Raw genomic sequence first — 12,154 nt, forward strand, 5'->3', positions numbered from 1 at the left:
GCATTTGTTTTCACATAGACCTCACTTGTCCCTTTCCTACATGACCCCTCCTGTCTCTTCTCACTTCCCACTATCTCTTCATTGCTTTTTGAATTAGCGTTCACACAGGCTTCTATACCTGCTATCATATTTAACTTGGGTGATTTTTGTGCCTTTCTTACGATTTCATTATTTCCGGCTCATGACTGTTGTCATTAATACTCTCAATGATCACCAATTCATCAACCGAACTTGTACAATGCTCTTTTCCCATTCTCCACCTAGTCTTGCCCCAAAATGGCGGTCCAGCTTGGTCTCAGTTGTATATTGCAATGTATAGCGACCACTAGGGACTTTGGCCCTATTGGATTTTAGGATTTTATCGAGCTGTCGATCTCCGCGTACAGCTGCCTCGTATGATCGAACAAAACTGTTATATGTGTAAGGGCGTGGCGCATCGCAGTTTGTAAGTTCTCAAAGCTAGCTCTTTCATAAAGAAATCAAGAGTCTCTCTAGTAGTATGTCTAGGAGTAATATCGTATATGGCAATCGGATCTTACTCCCTTCTTAGACGGAAGAAGCCTTCTATCACAATACGTATAATATAGGATTCACTATATAGGTATAGGGACTTCTAAAGTGAACTGAATCTGAAGTGAATTGGCAGATCTCTTGGCCGACTGTTGTACACAAGTATTTTAACACCGCATTCCCTATTCTTCTCTTCTCCCCTGATCTCTCTCACTTCTATCCCCTTGCCATCGCCATGTCTACTCTTTCTTTAACTCCCCCGAGCGTCTCATCGGGAACTGTGGTCTCCGCAGCTCGGTTCAAAATACAGCCACAGTTTGAGGAGGCTATTCAAAATACTCTTCGCGAGGCTGTGCATGGTTGGAGCTGATTCTGCGCTCGCGATGACCGCGCCAACGCTACAGAGCTGGACGAACTTGCAGCTGAGATGAGGCGGGTTTACTAGGACACATATTCCACGCTGTCTGTTATATGAGGGCTTTCATGAGCTCGTCATTATCAACGTGCCGCCAGGGTGGGAGGATTTCCTCTGGCAATTCGAGGAGGGTCTCGACTCTCCCTTGTGTTAGAAAAACTTATAACCCAGACAGCTGTTGTTTACGACTGAAAATCATGCCAACCTATCCCCACAATTGCATTGCCGAATGGCTTTCAGCCTCAATTTCCAGAGCCTGCGCAATAGGTTTCCTTCAGTGAACCCAGCCACTTGACATTCGACGTTGCGACCTGTCCCCTGTCCAGTCTCCTCGCAATCCAAATGAGAGTTTTCTGGTAATTAGCCGCTAGGTTTGTCTCTATTATTCTAGCTTTGTTGCACTATAGCTACAACAGTTGCTGTGAGCTAGAAATATAACTATATATTTTGATCGATAAGTCTTGGAATATCTCTACGTTTCTTTTAGAGGCCGGATATGACCTAAAAAGTATTAATCTAGATGGGAATCCCTATATAACCGATGGTTGTTGAGATATCAAATTGTAATTTATCGCATTTACTATGTTAAGTGTTCCGGACTGCGCAGCTCGGCCCGGGAAACAGGTGGAAATGCGGCCGTAAACAGCCTCCATAGTGGTCATATCCGGCGTCAATTTCACAGGCCCTCACATTCGATATGTGATATGAGATTCCTGTACGGAGTACCGAACTACTATTAGTTACGGAGTAAATGTACAGAGTACACACTTACCTAATGTAGGGAGGAACCTTCAGCGCTCGAACCTTTGGTCTCTGATCAACCCCGTTGACTCTTTGACCGCCGACCTTCTCGTCTAACTATAACCCCCCCCAGATTACTGTCTTCCTGAGATCTATCCTTTCCTTTTCCTTTTCAAGTTCTTTTCCCAAGTTCTTCGACATAATCTCCTTCATATAGTGGAGTTAACCGATGTCCATCCTCTCCTTCGTCTCCCAGCCACCCACATCACCTCCGATCGCCTCGGGAAACCCTATCGGGATCTAAAAGGGAAGATCTCCAGAACAACCCACACCCCTGGTTCGCGAATTGGGATTTACAGTTTGCTCAACATCGTACACACTTTTTCTTGTCGCTCCCTCCACTGAAATCATTCACCACATTCACCGGACTGGGGATTGCACTGCGTGTCCCTTTTGCGGAAACATTAGCCACTGTTTAGAGGGAACACGCGACCTCCTACTTCGTTATGGGAGAGCGCGCCCAACGCCAGCCATCCGGGCTTCGAACTGCGGCCAGTCTTGCGCCATGGATTCTGGTACGACCTTGTTGGGAATTATATGGCCTTTGCGGTTTGGGAACTCTGGTCGCTGACTTAGCTTGGGTTCTTTCTAGTTCACGGCGGAGTCGACTGCGTTTGTGTTGGTAAGTCACCCTGCGCGACGTGGAAAATCCTTGTGATAGGAATGGAAGGCTAATCTATTCTTTTTGAACGATATTCTAGCTAGCCCATTATTCTCGAGTGATGCCCCCAACCGATGGTAAACGCTACCTGACCTCTACGGCGGTCTTCCTAGTCGAAGTGGTGAAGCTGGCTATCTCCCTCACAATGGCGCTTTACGACGTCTCCAAAACCGCACCACCCTCGATGCCCGCCACCTCTCTCTTTTTCTCCCTCACAAGTGCCGTGTTCTCAGGCGACAGCTGGAAACTCGCTATCCCTGCCGCGCTCGACGTCTTGTCCAACTCCCTCCTGTACATTGCGCTCTCGAACCTACGGGCTGCGTCGTTCCAGATTACATTCCAGCTGAAGTTCCTTACCACTGCGATATTTGGTCTGATGCTCCTGAAACGGAGCATCCCCGCCCGAAAGTGGGGCCTGCTTTTGCTTCTCGTTGTGGGCGTGGCATTGGTGCAAATCCCCGATGCCAGCCCCGAGCAGATGCTGCAGGATGATCACGCCAGTTACCATTTCCCACGATCCTTGGAGGAGTGGAAGGCTGTCAAGCAAGGTGCTGGTGCTGGCAGCAGTTTGCACAAGCGGTCTGCAACATACGAAGGGATTGAAGAGGACATCCTGACGGCCGACCCACACTTGAACCCCGCAATTGGTCTCCTTGCGACTATCGGAGCGTCCTTGGCTTCTGGACTTGCGGGCATTTATTTCGAGAAAGTCCTAAGGGACAGCTCGAACCACATCTCGTTGTGGGTCCGCAATGTGCAATTAGCCGTCTACTCCCTTTTCCCGGCTCTCTTCATTGGAATTGTTTTCCGGGATGGTGAAAAAATCGCCGAAGACGGCTTCTTCCAGGGCTACAATTGGGCGGTGTGGTCTACTATCATCATCCAAGCCTTGGGTGGTATCGTTTCTGCATTCTACGCCAGCAACGCCCAGAGGGATGCAAGGAGTTTGGCCACGACCGCCAACATAATTCTGAGCATTGTTGGAAGCATTTGGCTATTTGAATATGAGGTCACTGCAAGCGTACGTCCCCTGCGTCTTTTAGCACTTCCCAGCCCCCCTCCACATGCACATTATGAACAAGACTGACTGAGACATCATAGTTCCTCCTGGGCTCAGCTGCAGTCCTGGTAGCAACCCACTACTATGGAAACCCCACCTTCAACCCTGCAATGGGTTCCTTGCGTCCACCTCCAATCCGCATCGACGCCTACGAAAAGGACCCCGCAGGTCCCGATGGTTCCCCGGTGGCGCCTCCCAACGACTTTTCTATCAAACTTCCCACCTCACCTTTCCTCTCTGACGGCATGTCGTCATCCCGTCCCACCTCACCAGCACCTGGCCATACTAGAGTAAGCTCTAGTCGGAATGCGAGCGCAAACTATTTCGATGAGAAATGATTGCGTACCTTGCTATGCACATTGATATTGACCTACGTGATGAGATGCTTCTTTACGGGAAATGATACTGGATACCTGATAGATGTGGAGGTAACTGCGATCGTCAAGAAAGTCGCCAGTCGCCAGTCCCTTTTACTATTCTTGATGTCGCTCCTAATTTGGAGCTAGCGACTCTTCGCTCCCCATTTTTGCATGTCCTCTTGCTGTCAAGATGTTTTGCTGCCTTTGGCTCATGTATGCGTATATACGAAGCAATGAAACACTTTCACATACCCCACAATACTTGACAGTTCCTATACTTACTGATATTGAAATGACACCGTTACAGTATACTCAGATACTTGAAAGGTATGGTTGGTCCGCGTGCCGTCACGTTATCGGGAGTATCCATGGATGGACCTCAGGCACTCTGCAACTCATCACTACAAACCCCCAAAGTCAATCCCAATCATCGAGAACGCATTTCAATATGCGGAGAAACCATCAGTCCTCAAACCTCAAACCATTTAAATTGCCCACTCTGAGGCGCACATATGCCTCCTCACCATCAAAGAGAAGTGGGACCGGAACGATGCATCAGACACTGATCAATGACATCCAGCAACCGCATTCCAACAGCTCATCCCTTCGTAAACCTTTCACTGACCTGACATCATCAGCCCACGGCGAGGACGCTGAATTGGATGCTTTCGGTGAGTGTGTCGACTTATCATCATGGCGGGTGCTGATGCAAGCTAGACTTGGAACTTCTAGCCTCGGAGGATAGAGAGAAGACAATTCAAGATCCAGGATTTGGAGTTCCTAGATCAACGCCGCTTCAAACCTCTCGTCAACCTGATCCACAGGCACCTCAATTCTCTCGATTCTTTCAGCGTGAGTTGCTTGTATATGAGTGCTGGCGTTTTTGTCTTGATGATTTGGGGTTGACAAGTAAATAGCAAGCCCGAGTATCCCTTCTTCTCGCTGGAATGCATCCGATTCATCGGATCCTGTGTTAGGACCTCCGTCAAGCCCATTGGCTTTGTTTAAGCAGAAGAAGGATGGGATGCGGATGGGACAGCATAGTCTTGAGACGAATCGTGGCCTTTACAATGACGAGACCAGTCAGAGCTCACCTCAGGAACCGATCGCACAAGCGAGCCCCGAGGCTTTGACTGCCAATAAACAACGTCAACATCCGTTTAGTAACATCCCACCATCTGTGCGGGGAATCGTCCTCGTATCAGTGAATGATTTACCGGAGAACTACCGCTCGATGTTTCCCTTCCCGCTTTTCAATGCCATTCAATCTAAATCCTTCCACTCCGTCTACAACAGCAATGACAACATCGTTTTGTCCGCACCAACCGGCAGCGGAAAGACAGTGGTGATGGAATTGGCCATCTGCAGACTCCTGAACACCCTCAAAGACGAACGCTTCAAAGTAGTCTACCAAGCACCCACCAAATCTCTCTGCAGCGAGCGGTTCCGAGACTGGCACTCCAAGTTCTCCAGCTTGAACCTCAAGTGCGCAGAACTGACCGGAGACACGGACCACATGCAACTGCGAAACGTGCAGAATAGCCAGATCATCATCACGACGCCCGAGAAGTGGGATAGTATGACTCGGAAATGGAAAGATCACATGAAGTTGATGCAGCTTGTGAAACTCTTTCTCATTGACGAGGTACATATTCTGAAGGAGACACGGGGAGCTACGCTTGAAGCTGTGGTTTCTCGAATGAAGAACATTGGATCGAATGTGCGATTTGTGGCGCTGAGTGCTACTGTTCCTAACTCCGAGGATATTGCTACCTGGCTTGGGAAGGATGCGACAAACCAGCATGTTCCTGCGCACCGGGAGCATTTCGGCGAGGAGTTTCGTCCTGTAATACTGAAGAAGGTTGTCTATGGGTATTCATCTAATTTGAATGAGTTTGCATTTGATAAAGTCTGCGGTTCAAAGTATGTGGCCTTTTGATTTCTGTCCCTTTTTTTTCTTTTGAGTTACTCGTTTGGCATACTAATTGGAGCTTGAAAAGGTTGCCTGAAGTGATTGGAATGCATTCATGCAAGAAGCCCATCATGATATTCTGTTGCACGCGAAACTCATCCCTCGCGACGGCAAAAGAGTTGGCTCGTCTTTTCACATTGACAAATCCACCCGCCAGGCTTTGGAATGGGCCCAAGAAGCGCCTCGAAGCTCATAACGAGGACCTGAAGAGTATGTATCTGAGCTATTTTCTAGACTCACATTGCTAATTGGAGATAGCAACCCTTCCTGCTGGTGTAGCATTCCATCACGCTGGGTTGGGCCCCGCTGATCGCCACACTGTCGAGACAGGATTCAGAGAAGGGAATATCAACGTCATATGCTGCACGTCAACACTTGCAGTTGGAATCAACCTGCCTTGTCATTTTGTCATAATCAAAAACACTGCCAGCTGGCAAGATGGTGGCTTCAAGGAGTACTCAGATTTGGAGATGATGCAGATGCTTGGTCGCGCGGGCCGACCTCAATTCGACGACAGTGCTACAGCAGTCATCCTCACCAGGAAGGAGCGCGTGGCCCACTATGAGAGACTGGTTCAGGGCTCTGAGAGTCTGGAGAGCTGTTTGCATTTAAACCTCATTGATCACCTTAACGCTGAGGTTGGCTTGGGGAACATCGCGGACGTCGAATCGGCCGTGAAATGGCTTGGTGGTACGTTCTTGTTTGTAAGGCTTCGTCGTAACCCGACGCATTACAAGCTGAAGGAAGGGGCGAACCAAGAAGATGAGGATCAGCTGCTTCGCGATATCTGTGAGAAGGATATCAGTCTTCTCCAAAAATATGGTTTGGTCGAAGGTGAGAGCCTTTGTTCGACCCAGTTTGGCGAAGCTATGGCTCGGTACTACATCCAGTTCGAGACAATGAAAGTTCTATTGTCGCTGAAGCCAAAGGCAACCTTGTCTGAAATTGTGAGTATTTTCCTAGATTGCTGAAATGAAGAACTACAACTAACACTACGGTTCCAGCTAAGTGTGATCGCACAAGGTGAAGAATTCCGTGAGATCCGCCTCAAAGCCGGCGAGAAATCACTCTATCGAGAAATCAACCGTGACCCAGGGATTCGTTTTCCTATCAAGGTTGACCTAGCCCTCCCAGCCCACAAGATCTCACTACTTCTTCAATCCGAGCTAGGGGCAATTGAGTATCCCGATAACGACCAACTTCAAAAACACAAATTCAGCTTCCAGCAAGACAAAAGCCTAGTTTTTGCACATGTCAACCGGCTAATCCGCTGCTTACTTGACTGTCAAATCGCCCGCGGTGACTCAATTACGATCCTCAATGCCCTTGAACTCGCCCGAAGCCTTGGAGCAAAGGTCTGGGACCACTCGCCGCTCCAGATGAAGCAGATCGAGCAAGTGGGCATTGTTACAGTTCGGAAGTTGGCTGCCGCTGGGATCACTAGTATTGAAGGGCTGGAATGTGCGGAAGCTCACCAGATCGAGATGGTTCTTAGCAAGAATCCGCCTTTCGGGTCGAAGTTACTCTCGAGATTGAAGGAGTTTCCGAAACTGAGGGTTTCTGTGAAGATGCTTGGAAAGGTTTGGAATTCGTTATGATGGTAAATGCCATTTTGCTAACGTGAGATACAGGAAATGAAAGTTGACTGTGTCAACGTCCGATTCAAGGCTGAAGTCGCGTTTATGAATGACAAGATCCCGACCTACTTCCAACATCGTCCGGTTTATGTCTGTTGCTTGATAGAGAGGTCCGATGGTCATATGATCGATTTCAGACGCACAAGGTGAGATGCTCATCTAGTTATTTTGTTGTAGGCAAATGCTGATGCCCTTCAAGTGCGGGCAAGCTCCAAGAGAAACTTGAAATTGAACTCACCGCGGAATTGACGAGTTCGGAGCATGTTATTGTGTGTCATGTTATGTGTGATGAAATCGGTAAGACTTTTGAACGCCAACAACAGCGATTGCATCACCTATATTCATGCTTACAATTCTCCAGCGGGAACATCGAGACAAGCTGAGCTCAGACCTAACCTGCCATCTCACCTCTTTGCTGCTCTGCGAGATAAGAATACCAATGCCAAAAATACTGAAACCTCGAACCTGCCATCTCGTCACCCCGAGAGGAATTTCAATTCTAAAGACGCAGAGAAACCGAAGACCAACACGTCTCGTCCTCACGGACGAGATATGACTAGCATAAAGTCCAAGTCTCGGCAGAGTGTGGACGATTTTGACGGCGATGACTTGCAACTCGATGATTTCCTCGTTGCGAACGAACCCCGTGGCAAAGCAAAGGAATCTACAAAGCCGCAATCTCGACAGGTTGATGGTTTTGATGACATAGATTGGTTTTCCATTGATGCGACTCCACCGAGACCAGCCAAGGGAGTACCGAAGGTCTCGAATACCCGAGAAGACGACTGGGGGGTGGACTTGGACGAGCCAGAGGATGAGTACGAGCCTGTCAGACTTGCGAATGGCAAATGGGCCTGCAACCATAAATGCAGAGACAAAACTAGGTTTGAGAAAGCCATAAATTTCTTGATTGTTAAGCTGGCTAAGCTAATGATTGCAGCTGCAAGCATTTCTGCTGCCGCGAGGGCTTGGAAAAGCCCCCGAAGCCCCCGAAGCGGACCATCCCCGCGACTCAAAAGGAAGGTAGTCTCAATCAACTGACTATTTCCGCAAGTATCACAAAGGCACCAACCAGTAACTCGAGTTCGAAAAAGCAAGTGGCTAAGCAACGTGTCACGGGGCCCAAGAATGACGGCCATGTTTCAAAGATGAAGATGTCAACGTCACAAGCTGGAAAGAAGGATCTAAGTCGAGAGAGGTCTGTCCTTTCGGAGAGGGACAAGAACGTTCCTTCATACAAAAGAAAGTTGGAAAAGAGCCCAGCGCCTCTCTCCAGTGATTATGGCGATGAAAACTTCGATGATTTACCATCGCCATCACGTCTTCTCGGGAGCAGGGGATCAGGGTTTGCAACATGGGTTTCTCCAGTGGCGGATGATCAGGCGGAGAATAAAATCACAGATGTTCCGGCCATTGAATCAAAACATACAGACACTGAGCCCTCGCACTCTGCTTCACGGTCCGATTTCCTCCAGCTAGACCAAATGAAGCTATCCAACCCGAAACCTGAACACGAGATAATTGAGATCCCGGATGACACACCACCGGACTCAGAGATGACAATAACCAAAGACCCTTCTGCCAAGCAGGGTACACTGCCACTCACAACAAAAGCAGACCAACCCTCCACCCTGAAACGGAAGGCCAGTCAAGACGTAACCCGAACAGAACACAAGAAACAGGTGAAGCAAAGACCCTTTGTTTCTGCTTTACAGGTTCACGCTTCAAACTCTTTGGACGATGAACCTCCACTGAGCCCTGAGCAGCCTGTGTCTCCTATTTCTCCTGCCTCTCCCACCTCTCCCGTTCCCCTTGTTCCCCCCATTCCTGCCGTTCCTGCCGTTCCTGTGATCGGCGGTCAGATGGACTTGAATACAACATGGGACAACAATGGAATTGATCTGCTTGATGAGTTCAAGGATATTATTAAATTCATTTAAAGGGTTGAGAATTGCTGGTCAAGTGGTGGGGTTTTCGAAGTCTTTTCCCCGTTCATCTCTAGGGATTACTACGAACTGGTAGAAGTTGCGATTTCTTACTTCTATATAGAATATTGGGGGCCATGCTATATTGACATTTAGAATTCTCAGCATAAAATAATGTGAAAGAAGTCCGTTGCTTTGATATTCTCCGTAAGTATCCCTCCAAAACACGAGGCACATTGGACCACTGTTGACTATGTAGACATCCGCCCCAAGTATCTCAAATTCCATCTATTCTTAATCTTTTAGTTATTCTGTGTCTTGGTTATGTTTCTCGTCCGAAATAATGGTATTGTGTTGCTTTTCAACTTCCGGTTTCGTCTCGTGTCATCTTGATACTGTACTCTGTGTGCTTTGCTAGCCCCAATAGTCATCCTTATACGTCATCGAAGCCTGGACTTCGCTTAAAACCTCGATTGGGGCATTGACTCGACGCCATCTGAGCATCTTCCACGGAAATGCTACATTCTCACAGATGCTTGGTCATCGGAAGGAAGAATCCAGTTCCTCGACCTTGCACGAAGGTACCGGTAGGTTGAAGTGGCACATTCCTTAACTCTATATCTCTATATCATACGCTAACTTATCCAAAAAAAAAGCAGGCTTAGACAGTGCGATTCAGAAAGAAACACTTTCTGCCAGTCAGCAGCAACTGATTACCTCTGCGCGAATCTTGTTGAAGCCGAAGCAGTCTTGCATCCTGCCCCTCGATGAGGCTACTTCGACGGTAGCTGTGCAAACAGAAACAACGATGATAAAATTGATCTGGCAATTCCGAGACAGCACAGTCATCGCAGTGGCCCACCGACTGAACACCATTGTCGACGATGAATCGTGTTAGTCATGGATAACGGCAGAATCGTCGAATCTGGAAGGCCCGCTGGGCTTCTTCAAAATCGCGAGAGCTTGTTTAGCGGTTTATGTAGCAAACAAGTCCAGAATGGTACTCAAAGTGCCAGTTAGATTAGATCCTAGACTTGACATTATGGATGTTGTATTCGAGATCAGACTACTATTCTTTCTTTTTTAGATCTTTTTCTATTCCTAATCTTATCAAAGTCGCGCTGATGATGTCGTATGAGAAAGGGTCACTCTTGTGTGGCAAGGACTACAGCTAAGCCATACTTCCGGCAGATGCCCTGCCGTCCCAACACCTTTTGAATAACCTGGTTGTCCGTGACAGCATCAGGACCACTAGTAACATCACCCAGCAGAAGAAGCTGTTTCCGGGAATAGAGAGCCCTTGCAAGGCTAACACGCTGTCATTGACACTCTCTGAGATGCGCACCTTTACTCCCAGCAGTAGTCATGTCTTTCTGGGTAGACGGTCGATATACGTGTTAAGACAGCATAGCATGTATTGACCACCTCCTGGTGCCATGTTTCATCAAAGCTTGAAGCCCCCTAATATCTACAAGCAGTGACTGTATCAGAATTGACTGGCTTAAGGCCAGCGGAGATGCATGAGTTATGAATGGTAGAATCAGACAAGGACCCATATGGTTATTGAATAAGTTATTTTGTCTCCTATTCTCATAATCCCATACCACTATTCTAAATCAGTCTGCAATTTCGTTGCTATACTCCATACATGCTGCATCAAATGCAAGAAGTGAAATATCGCAGCTAATCAATTCTTTCTTGTGTCATATTAGTAGATCGTCTATAGGTGGAACATGTAGACTTTGCTGTCTACTGCACTATGTACTATAGTCCACGGGTAGGCGTTGGGTGCCATGTAGTGAAGCTACAACAGAAATTAATCTGTACAGCAGGGTATGGTGTCATGTGTGTGAAGAGCCAGGTCTACAGGCAAGGCAAGTCACGTCATATACAAAGGAAGAGAGTACTCAGATTCAAAACACTAAAGCTGGGGAAATAAGAGAAGAAGAGAAGCAAGATCTGTCTGGAGGGCCCTGGATATATGCCAGATCTATGCAAACAATCAAACAATGCAAACCCCGACCTCTTTCTAAGCGAAGCAAACATTGAAAGCAAGCAAACAAAGGAAAGACTATTACCCGATTAGGCATAGTAGCAAAGGAGTGGCATGTGATTATAGATCATGTGATAAAGGAAAAGAATCTAAAATAATAAGAGAGAAGATGAGAAGTGGGGGACCTCTCCTTCCCGATTAGGCTTAGTAGCAATTTGGAGAACAAAGAAACAAAGGAAAAAAAGCAAACAAAGGAACTGACGATAATAGACATGTGACAATACATGTGACAATGCATGTGTCATCGCATGTACCGACACCACCGAGTGGTCCACCCCAAAACACCATAGTAAATGCGATATTTTGCAACCTTATATAGCAATAACTACGTTATTATTCGATTTAATTCTCACTCGATAGCTAATAGCTATTGATAAGAATTTCAAACATTATATATTAATTTTAAGAAAATTGAAAAGCTGCATTATCACGGTATCAAAAATTATAGTGCTTGAAGTTGGAATTATATATATAGCCCAATCACAAAGTCATAGGTGTTTTTTAACTCCTTAGAAAAGCTAGATACTACCTAAAAAGTATTAATCTATAAAGAAAGCTCTATATAAACAACTGTGGTTGGAATCATGCTGTAATTTATCGCATTACTATGGTGTTTTGGGGTGGACCACTCGGTAGTGAAATACGTTAGATGTAGATTGTGACAGCTCGAAGGTTCCAGAGGGCTCCAGGGCCGAAATCGGGGGGTCCCGGCACGGGCCGAGCCGTACCCGGGGTACCGCCTTGTAATGCCGATGGGACCC

General features: G+C 47.2%; 3 protein-coding genes across 3 annotated transcripts; all 3 read left to right on the forward strand.

Moving 5' to 3' along the window:
- Positions 1 to 2,172: 2,172 nt before the first annotated feature.
- On the forward strand, positions 2,173 to 3,785 carry N7516_002144 (putative UDP-galactose transporter; the record flags this gene model as incomplete). Its single annotated transcript, XM_057214864.1, has 4 exons — positions 2,173 to 2,241; positions 2,319 to 2,348; positions 2,428 to 3,408; positions 3,489 to 3,785. The coding sequence occupies 4 exons, from the start codon at positions 2,173 to 2,175 to the stop codon at positions 3,783 to 3,785; spliced, it is 1,377 nt and encodes a 458-aa protein (XP_057076747.1).
- A 469-nt stretch (positions 3,786 to 4,254) lies between these two features.
- N7516_002145 (uncharacterized protein) lies at positions 4,255 to 9,355 on the forward strand (the record flags this gene model as incomplete). The annotated part of the gene is made up of 10 exons (XM_057214865.1): positions 4,255 to 4,477; positions 4,524 to 4,658; positions 4,724 to 5,729; positions 5,807 to 5,988; positions 6,037 to 6,725; positions 6,783 to 7,358; positions 7,410 to 7,561; positions 7,615 to 7,712; positions 7,777 to 8,299; positions 8,356 to 9,355. The coding sequence occupies 10 exons, from the start codon at positions 4,255 to 4,257 to the stop codon at positions 9,353 to 9,355; spliced, it is 4,584 nt and encodes a 1,527-aa protein (XP_057076748.1).
- Positions 9,356 to 9,872: 517 nt separating this feature from the next.
- Positions 9,873 to 10,238, forward strand: N7516_002146 (uncharacterized protein; the record flags this gene model as incomplete). Its single annotated transcript, XM_057214866.1, has 2 exons — positions 9,873 to 9,927; positions 10,000 to 10,238. 2 exons carry the CDS (start codon positions 9,873 to 9,875, stop codon positions 10,236 to 10,238), a joined length of 294 nt encoding a protein of 97 aa, XP_057076749.1.
- Positions 10,239 to 12,154: the final 1,916 nt, after the last annotated feature.

The sequence above is a fragment of the Penicillium verrucosum genome, assembly GCF_028828655.1.
Source record: "Penicillium verrucosum strain IBT 35672 chromosome Unknown utg000001l_segment0_segment0, whole genome shotgun sequence".
Classification (NCBI taxonomy): domain Eukaryota; kingdom Fungi; phylum Ascomycota; class Eurotiomycetes; order Eurotiales; family Aspergillaceae; genus Penicillium; species Penicillium verrucosum.